At 54.9% G+C, this 14,934-nt stretch overlaps 7 protein-coding genes across 7 annotated transcripts; 5 read left to right on the top strand and 2 right to left on the bottom strand.

Moving 5' to 3' along the window:
• Positions 1–103: 103 nt before the first annotated feature.
• CCMA1212_007818 (Interferon-induced GTP-binding protein Mx) lies at positions 104–2,554 on the top strand (the record flags this gene model as incomplete). The annotated part of the gene is made up of 1 exon (XM_073704979.1): positions 104–2,554. The coding sequence occupies one exon, from the start codon at positions 104–106 to the stop codon at positions 2,552–2,554; it is 2,451 nt and encodes an 816-aa protein (XP_073556414.1).
• Positions 2,555–4,410: 1,856 nt separating this feature from the next.
• On the top strand, positions 4,411–5,433 carry CCMA1212_007817 (Protein indc11; the record flags this gene model as incomplete). The annotated part of the gene is made up of 1 exon (XM_073704978.1): positions 4,411–5,433. One exon carries the CDS (start codon positions 4,411–4,413, stop codon positions 5,431–5,433), a length of 1,023 nt encoding a protein of 340 aa, XP_073556775.1.
• Positions 5,434–5,866: 433 nt separating this feature from the next.
• CCMA1212_007816 (uncharacterized protein) lies at positions 5,867–6,509 on the top strand (the record flags this gene model as incomplete). Its single annotated transcript, XM_073704977.1, has 2 exons — positions 5,867–6,138; positions 6,401–6,509. The coding sequence occupies 2 exons, from the start codon at positions 5,867–5,869 to the stop codon at positions 6,507–6,509; spliced, it is 381 nt and encodes a 126-aa protein (XP_073556774.1).
• Positions 6,510–7,534: 1,025 nt separating this feature from the next.
• On the bottom strand, positions 7,535–8,236 carry CCMA1212_007815 (uncharacterized protein; the record flags this gene model as incomplete). Its single annotated transcript, XM_073704976.1, has 2 exons — positions 7,535–7,860; positions 7,933–8,236. The coding sequence occupies 2 exons, from the start codon at positions 8,234–8,236 to the stop codon at positions 7,535–7,537; spliced, it is 630 nt and encodes a 209-aa protein (XP_073556369.1).
• Positions 8,237–8,917: 681 nt separating this feature from the next.
• Positions 8,918–9,824, top strand: CCMA1212_007814 (uncharacterized protein; the record flags this gene model as incomplete). Its single annotated transcript, XM_073704975.1, has 2 exons — positions 8,918–8,940; positions 9,005–9,824. 2 exons carry the CDS (start codon positions 8,918–8,920, stop codon positions 9,822–9,824), a joined length of 843 nt encoding a protein of 280 aa, XP_073556368.1.
• A 322-nt stretch (positions 9,825–10,146) lies between these two features.
• Positions 10,147–12,547, bottom strand: CCMA1212_007813 (Lysine-tRNA ligase; the record flags this gene model as incomplete). Its single annotated transcript, XM_073704974.1, has 10 exons — positions 10,147–10,432; positions 10,487–10,611; positions 10,664–11,025; positions 11,078–11,441; positions 11,494–11,612; positions 11,665–11,764; positions 11,824–11,979; positions 12,041–12,106; positions 12,180–12,468; positions 12,540–12,547. The coding sequence occupies 10 exons, from the start codon at positions 12,545–12,547 to the stop codon at positions 10,147–10,149; spliced, it is 1,875 nt and encodes a 624-aa protein (XP_073556613.1).
• A 1,011-nt stretch (positions 12,548–13,558) lies between these two features.
• On the top strand, positions 13,559–14,884 carry CCMA1212_007812 (1-aminocyclopropane-1-carboxylate synthase-like protein; the record flags this gene model as incomplete). Its single annotated transcript, XM_073704973.1, has 1 exon — positions 13,559–14,884. The coding sequence occupies one exon, from the start codon at positions 13,559–13,561 to the stop codon at positions 14,882–14,884; it is 1,326 nt and encodes a 441-aa protein (XP_073556416.1).
• Positions 14,885–14,934: the final 50 nt, after the last annotated feature.

Genomic DNA, 14,934 nt, shown 5'->3' with positions numbered 1-14,934 from the left:
CCAAGAGCGTAGAACATATTCTAACAAATCAATCTTTATTTTCAAGTTCAGTCATCAGGTGATGGGATCCATGCTGTACAATTCCCCACCCCCGAATCCCACCATGCCCCCAACCCTCGGGTCCTCCCTCCAAGCCCAAGGCCTGGCAGACGAACAAAGGGGCCTGCTAGACCTCATCGACAAGCTCCAGTTCGCCCAGCTAGACAATGTCAAGCTTCCCCAAATCGTCGTCGTGGGCGACCAGTCCGCCGGCAAGAGCTCCGTCCTAGAAGCCCTCAGCGGCACGCCCTTCCCCCGAGACGCAGGAGCTTGCACACGCTTCGCAACGGAGATTCGTCTGAGGAGAGCAAAAGAGACGAACCTCAGCGTGTCCATCATCCCGGACAAGAACCGTCCATACAATGAGCAGGCTCGCTTGCTGCAGTTTGGGGGCGACGTGGGCATCGACACGTCCTTTGACGGCATGATGCGCGAGGCCACGGAGCTCATTGCGCCGCGCAGCATTCCCGGCCGCTTCGCCGCCCGCGACATCCTCGTCGTGGAGAAGACGGGGCCGGAAATGCCCATGCTGAGTCTCGTCGATCTGCCGGGCCTCGTCCGCGTGGCCAACCGGGATCAGTCCGAGGCGGACATCCAGACCATCGAGATGCTGTCTGACCGATATATGAAGAGCAGCCGGACCATCATCTTGGCTGTCATTGGCGGCAACAACGACTATGTGCAGGCGCCCATCTTGAAGAAGGCACGCCATTTTGATCCTTCTGGGTCGCGCACAATCGGCGTTTTGACGAAGCCGGACATGACGGAGGGCATCGGCCTCGAGGACAAGTTCATCGGGCTCGTGACCAACAAGGACCCAGAGAACAACTTCAAGCTCGGCTGGTACGTCTTGCTCAACCCAGGACCAGGCGACTACTGGTCGTCTCCCGAGGAAAGATCACGACGAGAAGCCGACTTCTTCACAAAGGGCAAATGGGCCGTCCTGCCGCCTCACATGTGGGGGATTGAAGCCCTGCGGCAGAAACTCAGCTCGCAGCTCCAGCGGCATGTCGGAAAGCACGTCAAGTCCCTCCGGAGGCAGATCCAACAGGCCCTCGAGCAGTGCGAAGCTGAGCTCAAGGCCATGGGCTCGGGAAAGGACACCATCGAGGAGATGCGCTTCGAGATGGGCGAGCTCTTCTCGGCATCGGGCAACCTCGTCACGCCTGCTGTCAACGGCAACTACAAGAACCCGGTCGGAGAGTCCTTCTTCTCGAGGCGATCCAGCCCCAAGGGAACGCCCGCGCAGAAGTTGCGGGCTCGTGTCCGCGAGGAGAGTGAACGGTTCTCGCGCCTCTTCCGCCAGCACGGCAGCAAAGTCAACTTTGCTCCCTCGTCCGGCTCCGGCGTGAATCTGCCGGCAGCGGGCGTCGTGGGAGATCAGGCAAAGAAGGAGTTTGCGCAGAGAGAAGTCGAGCCCCTGCTTCGACAAATTCGCGGAAACGAGCTTCCTCTCGACTCCAACCCCAGGGCTCCGTATATCCTTTTCCAGGACTTTTCTCGCAACTGGCCGGTCCTGGCTCAGGAGTACAAGGACAATGTCGGAGTCATTTGCAACGAGTTCCTTGCGGACGTGATTGACCATGTGTGGCCGCTCAGGATGAGAGATGCCTTGAGATTCCACTTCTTGGAGAGAAAGATGAAGGAGATGATGGATGAGGCCGAGAAGGAGCTCAAGAGACTGACTGACGACTTGGAGCTGGAGCTGCAGCCATATGATCCCGAGTATGAACAGCGTCTCATCAGGTGGCGTTCGGAGGCGACGGAGAACGGTGGCACTTACACCGAGGCCGAAGAAGTGCTGGAGAAGATGCTCATCTACTACGACCTGACGGCGCGGATATTCACTCGCAACACCATCACTCAGGTCGTCGAGCGTCATTTGCTTCTGCGGATGCTCGGGCTCTTCAACCCCGTCGAGATTCTGCGCATGCAGGATTCCACGATTGAGGCTATTGCCGCCGAGAACAAGGAGACGCGGGACCGCCGCACTGCCTTGAAGGCGAGGAAAGCCGCTATCGAGGAGGCGCGGAGCATCTGTGCCAGTCTGGCCATGAGGAGCGAGCTGCGGGCGTATGAAGACGAAATGGAGGACCAGCTCGATACAGACGACGAGGGTCGGCCTCAGAACGACTACGGTTCCCAGCGTTTCTCAGTATCGTCATCTCATGACAATGCTCAGCAGCCTGCATCATCCCAGAATCCGGCACTGCGTCGCAAGAGACGAGAGGAGCGGCCTCGCCCGTCCATCAGCGCAGACACGCAGCAGAGCCAGCAGAGTGTCCAGACCAATGGTGTATCTGCTCCAGAATGGGACGAGTCGTACTACACGACGGCCCAGCCGGCACCTCACCACGCGCCGCCGCCGCCTCCTCCTCGACCCCAAAAGGTAGGGTTTGAGGACGGTGACAGATACGATGCCACTCCGAGAATCGATTCGGCCAGCCGGACAAAGGAGAGTGCGAGGCACAAGTTGGCTTCGTTGATGAGGAATGGCGTACAGAATCAGGGGTAAAGACGAATTGTTTCATTTTGTTACACGTCTGATGGTATCACTGTTAGGATTTTAGATTTTGAGGCATATTTGAATATATAGACTTGTAGATAGTAACTTACAGCGAACGTTGAGCTTGTATGAATGGTAGACTGTCGTCGTGAAAGCATCATTGAACCCCTTTGCACCGGCATTTACACAGCCTTACCAGTGTCCTCTCCTTGCGACGGTTTGCGAGGAGAGGCTGACCGGCGTGACTGCTGCTGACAGATCTGCCAAACATGTTGCAGGCTAAAAATCCGCAATCCTTCAGGATCCTTGCCATTTGTTGATTGTTGCGCATATGCCGAATTGGGCAGACCGACCTGACATCTACCGCGAACTAATCCACTGTTGGCGCCAGAATCAGAGGCGCCTTCAGGACGCAGTTGACAAGTGTTCACCTTGGTACTCTTTCACATGCGACAGGCAGACAAACGCTGGTGAAGCCGATGCGCAATCCATATCGCTTCTAGTGGGTGACCGAAGGGGAAGCAGGCGACAGCAAAGACGGATTCGTAGACGCCAAAGAAACACGCATGCGCACTTGGAAGTCTGTAGAATACTGATTCGTATCTCGTACAAATCCAATGGGCGTCCGCGTGAGTCATCTCACTTGCAAGCACCAGACGTAGCTGCTCGCATCAGTTGACGAGAACATCTCCAAGCGTCGGTCCCTAAACGAGAGCCTCGTCATCGGGCAGCGCGTCAGTGGACGTGTCCCATGCATTCGGCAAGGCTGAACAGGCAAAGCTCGAGGCGGCGCATCTTGATGAGTCTTGAGTTGATGTCGGGCATCTTTGATGGTCGGACTCGGACGTCGGACGTCGGGGATCAGCGCTGAGAGGTTCAAAGAGGCTTTACTCCGAAGAAGGGGGACAAGCTGCAGATGTGGGCGAGCCACGGGGCGCCACACGGGCCAGAGTCTTGCCGAACGGGTGTGGCTTGACGTGCAGGCACGGAAGTAGCTGGAAGTATTCTCTGCTGGCTGATGCAGCACGATTTCGCGTCTTGAGTAGAGCGTTGAAGACAGATTCTACTATTGAATATCTGGATTACCTTCAGATGATACATGTCAAACGAAAAAACCAATTTTCAATCATTTCAAGCCTATATGAATGGCATATATCCACTGCAACGGCAGTTCAGGTACATCCCACCACCATCGGCACTCCAGCAAAGCCACAAACCGCCCAACCGGGCCAAAGTTCCCCCCCGCTTAACCTCCGTGCCGCCGACAAGCCCAGAAAGCGACCGACGACAGGGGGGGACCACCAAATAAGAAAAGAGAAACCCAGAAAACAACGGAGCACGGAGTTCCACAAGGCTTAACGTTGTCCCTGTCATTACCTAAGCTTTCGCTTTCGCTCTCGCAATTTCCTAATCCAGCAGTGTTCCCCCCCTTGTCTTTGGGGGCCCGACCGGTCGGTATGACTTCACTCTTGGTGTTTCAACCGTCTTGAAGTCGCCTGTCGGGTTTTGGGCAAGGTGGCTTGGAAGCCATGGCGCATCTGGAGCGCCGTGATTCTGGACACATGGCATCAAGATAGTCCGAGTGACGATGGAAGGATTGGGCGTTGACGAGGATGGGGGAGAGACTGAAAAGATAAATAGGACGTGATGTCGCCGTTGATGGAGATGAAATGCTCAGCATCACAACATCGCAACAGACAACAGAGAAAAAGACAAACGAGAAACAATCCTCAGCCACCATCTGCCGGACATCATCTATACTCACATTTGAGACCTTCTCTACACCAGCTCCTGTCACCTACCTGAGACCAGCCTCACCACTTACACCACTTACACCGCCCATCACCCACAACCTCACCACCAAAATGTCCATCCCCAACCGCAAAGTCGTCATCACCGCCTACGGCCCCCCCTCAACCGCCCTCCAAATCGTCACCGAACAGCTCCCCCCTCCGCCCAAGAACCACGTCCAAGTCAAAATCTACTACGCCGGCTTCTCCGGCGCAGACGTCAACATGCGCCTCGGCGTCTACCCCCTCCAGCGCTCCGCCCCCCTGACACCCGGCTACTGCTTCTCCGGCCGCGTCTCCGTCAACGGGCCCGGCTGCTCTCGCTTCAAGCCCGGCGACATGGTCGTCGCAATGACAAAGTACGACGCCGACGCGGAGCACATCAACATCGAGGAGAAGCACCTTGTCGCCATCCCCGACGGCGTCGACCCCCAGCAGGCCGCCGCCCTCTCCCTCGACTGGGCCACGGCCTACGGCATGGTGCACCGCAGCGCAAAGGTGTCGGCCGGCCAGCGCGTCTTCATCCACGGCATCAGCGGCGCCGTCGGCCAGGGCCTCATGTACCTGTGCCTCCTCCAGGGCGCGACCGTCTACGGGACCGCCGCCGAGCGCAACCACGCCTCTCTCAGGGAAGCGGGCGCTCACCCCTTTGTCTACACCAACAAGGACTGGATCAAGGCCATGAAGGAGCTGGGCGGTGTCCACGCCGTCTTTGACGCCCTCGGCTTCGAAAGCTTTGACGAGTCGTACTCGATCCTGACGCTCGACGAGCCGAGCATCCTCGTCGCCTACGGGAACAACCTCTCCTCTCTCACCGACGACGGAAAGCCGCGCTCTCCTCTCCCGTCAATGATCAAGATGCTGTCCAAGTCGCTCAAGGTCGGCTGCAACAGGACGACGACCTTCTTCGGCATCACGCGCAACCAAAAGACGTACCAGCCGGAACTGCGCACGCTGCTCAACATGGCCAAGGACGGCGTCATCCGTGTGCCTATCAAGGCGATCTGGGACCTTGACGACATCAAGAAGGCGCACGAGGCGTGGGGCAAGGGCGCGGGCATGGGGTCGCCGCTGATTCGCATTGCGCCTGAGGCTTGAGAGGCTGATTTATGCTTGTGTCACCGCTTGTCATTGTTTGGGTTCCTTTGTTTGTTGAATAAAGGGGCGTATTGTTATCGACAGCTTAGAGCGGCATGTTTTCCTTGCATTTCACTTGATGTTAATCACCACCCTAATTAGAATGCTTTTCCTTTTAAATACCAATCTCATCTCTCATATCAATTCTACAGCTGAAATCTGCAATCGCTTACTGAAACCCAAAACGCATCGCATCATCCAAGAAGTGATGTCATGATACCCTGACGTCACCAGATCACCAAAGAGGCGAATCTACATCCAACAAGTATCACAACACATCAACCTCATGTAAACATCTCCAATTTCCAATCGCAATTTCAAACTCAATCTCATCAACAACCAAATCCATCTCAAAAACCCCATCATAATCATCAAATCAATCGCGTATCCCAAAATGTCATCAACCCTCCACCTCCGCACTCTCCACCCCCGGACCCTCATCCGCACAACACAGCAAACACCCTCACTCCATCGTCCATTCCACCAAACAATCCCCCGTCTCGCTCCCGCCGTCAAACAAGAAAGCGACAAGGCGTCGTCTGAAGAAACGCAAAAGAAGTCCAAAAAGGGCAGCGCCCCACAGCCCAAGATTTCCAACCTTAGCATGCCCGGCGTGAACAAGTCGGAGGAGCTTACACAGGAGCAAAAGGAGGAGGTCCGGAAGCAGTAAGAACTCCCTCTCCTCTCTCTCCCTCTTTCTCTCTCTCTCTCTTTCTCTCTCTCTCTCTCTCTCTCTCTCTCTCTCTCTCTTTTTCTCTCTCTCTCTCTTTCTCTCTCTCTCTCTCTCTCTCTTTTTCTCTCTCTCTCTCTTTTTCTCTCTCTCTTTTGTTTCTTTTGCTGTCCCTCACCATTCGACTACGATCGTTTTCCCATCCTTGATATCAAGCTTGAAGCAGATCCGGAACTGACCGATTCATGATAAAAACAGCAACGAAGACTTTGACAAAAAATTTGACCACGGACAAAAAGCCCCCGGAGACAAGGTAGACAAGAATTTCTGGCAAGGGAATCAGGAGGGTCAGGGTCGCAAGCCTTAATGCGCGGCTGCGATGCCGATTTCTGTTTTCTTTTCCCTTTTCAATGTCTTTTTCCTTTTCCGCGGTGTCATTGATGCGGTTCGCATCGTCTAGGGTACAGGGGGACCGCAAGGTTTCATCCAGGTCACGACATGAGCAATGGTCAGCTTTTGTCATGAGCAGCTTATATTGCCAACAGCACATGAGCACAGCTGGGGTATTTGAGAATATACACGTTGATATGCCAAGCTCTTCTGCATGTGACCGTATGACCGACTCGCCATTCCTTTGTTTTGCACTCGCGTCCCGGCAGGCGTTATATACATTCCTCAAAACCACGATCGACTTGAGTTTAGTTGTAGATGTAATGGTCCCCCATGACGCTCAGTGGTCCGTAGTTGCTCAGTCAAAGGTTGAGTGATGCATAGATTCAGAAGCTACGCCATGCGCCATGCCGCTGCTAATGGTAAAAACAACCGCCACGCTCCAGCGCTGACAGTTGAACATCGTTGAAACTGACGGATGCGGCGCGGAAGCTCTCATTTGCTATCGTCACACGGGATTTGTGCTATCAAGATTGCTGGTCAATGAATCGCACTCCGCTTGTCCCGCTAAAGATTGCCTGCATAGAATGTTAACAAATCTTCTACCCGCTCAAGGACCATTGAGAGACTGACCTTACCAGCAGGCAAGCCACGAATGGCGGACAAGGGTGACGCGGGAAGCCATGTTGCCGACGTTCGTTCCTCCGCGGTCGTACTGTCATTGTCAAGGTAGCCAATCGACATGTTGATTGCCGAGCCGTTCTCAATGTTAAATGCGTTACTGTGCCACTTTGCAAGAGGCGCGAAGAAGAGGCAACAGCCAGTATGACTATCATCGCGGGAGATGGTCCGTCGCAAAGATGAGGCATTGGCAATCGACATCCATGAAGTTCGGTAGCGCCTGTTGCAGAGATCTAGCGTCGCATGATCGAAGAGGCGCAATCATCAGAAGCTCGTCGAGCCAGCCTTATACCAATCGTCTCATCAAGGAGCCGCATCTTCTCATGGCCGGTCCATCCCGGTGCCAGCCATGTCCCCAATCAAGCCGCGAACCCAATCGACAACGGCCTTGACCATGCCCTGGGGTCTACTCTTTCCCTCCATGCCGCGAACAGGCTCGGTGCCCATCGTAGGCAGCACATTGTCGCCCGCAGACAAGCTCACAAACAGCGCAAAGGGCACCAGCCAGACGCACAGGCCAAAGTACGACGCTATCATGGTAAAGGTCGGCACGTCCACCTTGTCGTAGTACGAGGTTCGGGTATACGCTCGCGCCTGGGTATCGGCAAAGTGTCGAAACCAGACATAGTGGTCGAACAAGACCAACACTACAACACATGTCAGTATACGCGGCTCCATCGCAATTTGCGCATATACAGAGCTTCAAACAGGGAGCATACCACAAGACAGCAGAAACAGCGGATCTGTGAGCTGCACAAAGGGAAACTTCCTCATGTTGCCCAGGTACACCACGTGCGAAAAGACGCCCAGGACCGTCGCCCAGAAGGGGAAGCCGTCGAGGAGCCAGAGCGCGACCTGCACGCCAATGATGATTTGGATCAGTCGCGTCAGCAGCCGCTTCGCCAAGACGGTGTGCTCCTCCACCAGCTCCGACAGGTAGTAGAGCCCGGACGCGATGGACAGCGTCAGGAAGCAGAAGCCGAGGATGGCGCCGGCGTAGCCCAGCAGGGGTAAGATCCACATGATGTTTGTATATGTCGGCCTATTAGTATATACAATCGAGAAGCGTAGTCGAGGACCAGATTGGTTGGTATATGAAGAGATTGGGCAAGCTGAGACAAGTTGCGAAAATGGGCGGAAGGCCAAGAGAATACGAAGGAAGCGGACGACTTAGACAGGGGTGAGCTGCTGTGGACACGTTCATGTGCTCGTTAGATGGGATGAGCTGCATGGACCTAGCTCGTGGGTCTGTCGTCATGCGGAACTACTGCTTTTCCCGCTCCGACGAAGCTCAGGAACAGCAACCACACGATGCGCTGGTGAGAAGCCACGCAGAGCTGGAGAGAGTTGAGGAAAATGAATGAATAAACAATGATGACCGACTTCTTGTGAAGTTTGACACTTCGTAATTACTTTATAGAAATTAACACATGCCGCCAATTTGTGCATATATCAGCCATCGTCACATGTCGACCTTTCTCTTTTACCAGTCCATGCACCTTGCGCTTATCGATAACACCCACAAAAAAATGTCACGATGCGCCCGCCTCAGCGCAACCCCCAACCATTCAAGCAAGAGAAAAAAAAAACAGACGACAGCCGCATTCACGCCCATTGTCGCATAACCCTTCCCATAGGGCGCATCGAATGAAAATCCAATCAAATCACCAATCTCATAAACATCAAACTCCGTAATACGTCAAAATGTCTCGCCCCGAGGACTCTCTGTAAGCCTTCCCCATCCTCCCCCCATCCCCATCAACACCCCTTCTAACTTCCCAAATCCCCCAGCGCGGCCGACGTCCACTACGACGACACCGAAGCCCGCAAATACACAACCAGCTCCCGCATCCAAAACATCCAAGCCTCCATGACCCGCCGCGCCCTCGAGCTGCTCGACCTCAAATCCCCCTCCCTCATCCTCGACGTCGGCTGCGGCAGCGGCCTCTCGGGCGAGATCCTCTCCGCCGTCGACCCTGCCGACGGCGGCCCCCACACCTGGATCGGCATGGACGTCTCCCCCTCCATGCTCGACATTGCCCTCCAACGGGACGTCGAGGGCGACCTGCTGCTCGCGGACATTGGCCAGGGCGTGCCCTTTCGCGCGGGGACCTTTGACGCGGCGATTAGCATCTCGGCGATCCAGTGGCTGTGCAGCGCCGAGTCGAGCGAGACTTCGCCTACGGGGCGGTTGAACCGCTTCTTCAACGGCTTGTATGCTTCCCTGAGGAGGGGCGGCCGCGCCGTGTGCCAGTTTTACCCCAAGAACGATACCCAGCGGAACATGATCACCCAGGCTGCCGTCAAGGCGGGCTTCGGCGCGGGTATCCTCGAGGACGACCCCGGCACCAAGAACGTCAAGCTGTACCTCGTGCTCACCGTCGGCAACAACGGCGGCGAGGGCGGAAACACCGACATTACCGGCGTTGTGGACGGCATGGATAACGTCGATGTGCTGGATGCCAGGAAGAGGCTCAAGGCGAACAACGCGCAGCTCAAAAAGGGGAGCAAGGCGTGGATTGTCAAGAAAAAGGAGCAGATGGAGCGCAAGGGCAAGATTGTCAAGGCTACGTCAAAGTACACCGGCCGCAAGCGTCGGGTGCAATTCTAAGAGCGGGCTGTATGGTCTTGATGCATGGTATAGGCGTTGGTGGCGCATTCTTTGTCTCTGGGGTCTTTTCTAGACATATATGATATATATGAATTTGTTGATACCCTTCATTCATCGGGTCAACTCTGGCTTGGCACATCTGTTGGCGTGGGCGAATTGAATACCGAGAAGTCATTTTATTCGTGTTTTCTACATTGGTTAAAGATGCTGTTTCTAGAACAACATTCTATCAGATTCACCTATATTTCATTCCTCAACGCGAATCTCTCATCCAGGTCCGGTTTTTTCTCTTTGATTTTCTCCCTTTGCTCCCAGCATCCGTCTATGCCTGTCCGAGGCCCTCAGCGGCCTTCTCAGTCACGCCGAGAGTCTGCTCCGGCTTCATGGTGGGGAAAGCCAGGACCTCTCTAATGCTGTAGTTGTCGGTCAAGAACATCATCATTCGGTCGATACCCATGCCCCAGCCACCAGTGGGGGGGAGACCGTGCTCAAGGGCGCGGCAGAAGGTCTCGTCGACGCCCTGCGCTTCATCGTCACCCTGAGCCTTCTGTCGGGCCTGCTCCTCGAATCGCTCACGCTGCTCAGCAGCAACGTTCAACTCGGTGTATCTGTGTTGCGTCAGTGATTTGCCCAGCCGCGCGTAGCTCACACATTGCACTCACGCATTGACAATCTCCTTCTTGCAAACGAAAGCCTCGAATCGCTCGCACAGGCCGGGGGTGCTGCGGGAGCTCTTGGCCAGCGGAGACATCATCTTGGGGTGACCAGTGATGAAGGTGGGGTTAATCTAGAACGACGTTAGCAAAGCTGCTCAATACTTGTGCTCGCCATCAACTTACGCATTGAGACTCCAGGAACTCTCCGACAAGAGCATCCAGCATGCGGGCGTTGGTCAGAGGCGGGTTGCACTCAACGCCAGTCTTCTTGAGGACTCTCCTGAAGAACTGGTTGGCCTCATCGGTGTGAAGCTCCTCGGCAGGAGGGAACTTTTCGCCGACACACTCCTCCAGGGTGGGAATCATCTCAATTCGGCGCCAGGGGCCCTCCCAGTTGATCTCGACTTCCTCGCCCTTGATGTTGTGGTACTTGGTCTTGTAAGAACCGTGGATGTGCTTGACCAGGCCGGTAACGAGCTCCTCGGTCATGTCCATGAGGTCATAGTAATCGGCGTAGGCCATATAGAACTCGAGAGTGGTGAACTCTGCAGCATTGTCAGTACATACCAGGCCTGAGCACGGAGAATTGGAACCTACCAGGGTTGTGGGTCAAGTCCATGCTCTCGTTTCTGAACTGTCGGCCCATTTCGTACACTCGGTTCAGGCCGCCGACGACGAGCATCTTGAGGTACAGCTCAGGGGCGATACGGAGGTACATGTCCATGTCCAGATCGTTGTGGTGAGTGATGAAAGGCTTGGCGGTGGCACCACCAGCAATGGCGTTGAGCATGGGGGTCTGCACGGCGATAAAGTCCCGGTCGTCGAACCAGCGGCGGATGTAGGAGTCAACCTTGGCACGGGTGATGAAGACGTTGCGGACATTGTCGTTCATCATGAGATCGAGGTATCGCTGGCGGAATCGCTGCTCGGGGTTCTTGAAGCCATAGTGGTCGTCGGGAATCTGGGAGAGTTAGAGGAACGAACATACACTGTATCCAAATTAAGTGGCCTACCTGGTGCAAGCAGGGCGACAGAAGAATGACTTCGACAGCCGCAATAGAAAGTTCACCGGAGTAGTCGCCGGATCCCTGCTTGGTCTTGGGGTTGGTTCGGGTAGGGTAGCCTCGGATGCCTGATGAAGCCAGTTAGAGCCGTCGACCTCAGATGCGCTTTCATGTACTAACCGATAATATCACCACGGCGGAGGTGGAGATGCTGCTCGTCAAAGTCGGGAGTGCCCTCCTCGCGGTTATCAGCCTGGGCAAGCACTTGGAGACGAGCGCCCTGGGAGGTGTTAGCATGAGGCTCCAACCGCGTGAGACAAAGCACGAAGCAAGGCATACCTCGGAGCGGATATCGTAAAAGTACAGCTTGCTGCCTGCTGATCGTCGCACGTAGACTCGGCCAGCGAGCGAGAGCATCTTGCTCTTGTCGTACTCGCCGTTCTTGAGGTTGGCAAAATCCTCGGCGAACTTGCGGATGTCGTATGTGACGTGGAACTATGACTTGATGAGCAACCAAGGCCGTTTGATATATCTCTCAGTGTCCGTCGGCGCGCACCTTGTGAGGGTAAGCCTTGCCCTTGGCATGGAGCTCGTTGACGGTTCTTGATCGGATCTCAAAGTACTGTTGTCACCCGTTAGTTACACGATCATGAATGTACCGGTGAAGCCTTGAAGCCTCCAAGCGCATCGCATACCTGGTTCGGGGTGAGCTCCTTCTCGGCAGCCTCGGCATTCTTGTTGCCAGCGGCCTGCGCCGGCTTCTTGTCCTTGTTGGCAGCCTCCTTCTCCTTCTTGGCGGCCTCCTTCTCACGGGCCTTCTGGCGCTTCTTGAGCTCCGTCTTGGAGATCATCTCGCCGGTGACCTCGTCCAGGTGCAGCTTGGACACGGCGGCGGTGGCCTCGGCGACGGCATCGCCGGCAGCGGGTTGGTTGTCGGCCATGTTTGCGATTTGTGGTCGTGAGCGTGGTTGGATGTTGGGATATCTTCGAGTCGGAAAAAAATAAATAAAAAAAAAATTATATCGGATGCAGAGTCATAGCAGAATCGGAGTCACCCCGCCATGCGACCAGACCAATGGAGGGGTTGGCTGGCAGGGTTTACTTTTGTGTGAGTGGACGGGAATTCAATCCCCCGATCCGGCCGCTGGCATCTGTTGCTTTGACGCTTTCAACCAACGGCCGACATCAATGACTCTCTACAGTCGATGCCATGAAGGGCTGTCGGATCAATTCCGCTGCTGAAAGTTTCTGTGCAGATTGTTGAACATCTAGTGCTCTCTCCTCCTCTTCTCATGTTTGTTTATCCGATTTCCAGGTGTAGCCAAACGTTCATATGAGTACGACCTACCTAGGCTTACACGCTCCCCACCGGAAGTGAACCAGCTTTTGCAGCGAACCTACTAGGTAGGTAGTACGTTGTCGAAGTATCATGGCGTCATGAATTACCACCATGTTCCTTGTTCTTTCTCTTCAAGCATGGAACAAAGAGCCTTTGGTTGCTACAACAGATATCGAATGCCGAAGAGCCAAGCCTATCAGAATTCTGTCCATGGAGGACGAAACAGCACCTAGGATATCTGTAGAATATCAGAAAACAGATGACCTGAAAGGAGGGATCATTCCTCTAGTCTCCCAAAAAGGTCCCCTCAGTTCAACATTTTGCTATCTTTTATCACGAAAACCCCGCCAACGTAAGGTACAGTCAGCATGCGTATTCCTTTCCGTATAAGTCGAGTCCGGTCACATCCGCATCTCGGCCGACGAGCCGCGCAGAGTGCCCAGCTGATGCTTATCTGCCACATTTCACTCGAACAACTGGCTTTTCTCGTCACTTCAGTGGCTTACTATGCCGTCTATGTAAATCCTAGCACCGCGTAAAAGCCTGTATCAAGATCCCAGCCTCGTATCTGGCTGGCTAACTGACTCACGCCAGTGTCTCATCAACACCAAAACACCACTTACAACTTTCTCTCCCACAACCAACGTCTACACAACCTTCCTCCCCTCTCCCTCCAAATCCCATCTACACATCCTCAACACACAAATTATCATTCTTCAGCCAGCATCACCAACCATGGCCCTCTCCACCCGCGCCTCCAAACTCACAACCCCCGACCCCTCCTTCTCCATCCTCAAAAACGCCTACCACCCTACCCTCAACCCCTCCGGCCACATCAACCTCGCCGTCGCCGAAAACAACCTCATGCACACCCTCCTCCAATCCCACCTCCACGCCCATCTCCACGTCCCAACGTCCGCCTTCACCTACGGCGACTTCTGGCAGCGCGGCCGCTCCGCCATCGCAACCTTCCTCACCAAGCATCTCCGCGCCGTGAACCCCATCAAGCCCGAACACGTCGCCCTCGCCAGCGGATGCACCTCTGCGGTGGAACATCTCGCGTGGGCGTTTGCCGATCCGGGGGACTTGATTCTCCTCGGGAGGCCGTACTATGGGGCTTTCCCGTGGGATGCGACGATCAGGACGGGGGCGAGGCTGGGGTATGTCGATTTCGGGGACGATGATCCCCTCGGAAGTACTTGCGTCAAGAAATACGAGGATAGGATCCTCGAGGCAAAGGCAAACGGGGAGAAAGTCTCGGCCTTGCTGCTCTGTCACCCGCATAACCCCCTGGGAAGATGTTACCCCCTCCCCGTCCTCATCGACCTGCTCAAGCTATGCAACAAGTACAAGCTCCACCTCATCAGCGACGAAATCTACGCTCTGTCCGTCTTTGAAAACACAGTCGACACGGAACCTCCTCCTGCACCTTTCCACTCCGTGCTGTCTATCGATCTAACAGGGTTGATTGATCCCGCGTATGTCCATGTCATCTGGGGCATGTCCAAGGATTTCGGCGCAAACGGACTCCGTCTGGGAGCGGTCATATCGCAGCACAACGTCGATTTGATGACGGCCTTGTTTCCCCTCGTGCTTCTCACTTCCGTATCCTCGCTATCAGAGCACGTCCTTGCAAACCTCCTCGAAGACGACGCCTGGGTCGAAGAATACATCAAAGAGAACCAGCGCAAACTATCCTCATGCTACGAATACATCTCAACCTGGGCCAAAACCAACGACATTGTCTACGCGCCCGGTGTCAACGCGGGCTTCTTCATATGGGCAGATCTCGGGCGGACATTTCTCAAGCATCAGAAGGACAAGCCGGAGGACGTGGACAAGGCTGTTATGGATGCCTTGCTGAGACAGAAAGTGTTTCTTGCTTCGGGGGCGAGGTTCGGATCGGAGAGGCCGGGGTGGTTCCGGATTGTGTTTTCGCATGAGAGGGAGTATTTGGATGAGGGTCTGAAGAGGATTGTCGCGGCGGTGACGACGTCCGAGCCGGCGAAGGAGTCGGCGGTGGATTTGGGGCATGGCGTATTAACAGCTGATGAATTGTAGAGCCTGGCTTGTATAGATTGTTTGGATACCTATGCTTGGACATAAAAAAA

This window comes from Trichoderma ghanense, assembly GCF_004382785.1.
Source record: "Trichoderma ghanense strain CCMA-1212 chromosome Unknown scaffold_10, whole genome shotgun sequence".
Classification (NCBI taxonomy): domain Eukaryota; kingdom Fungi; phylum Ascomycota; class Sordariomycetes; order Hypocreales; family Hypocreaceae; genus Trichoderma; species Trichoderma ghanense.
This window is presented reverse-complemented; position numbering and strand designations above follow the sequence as displayed.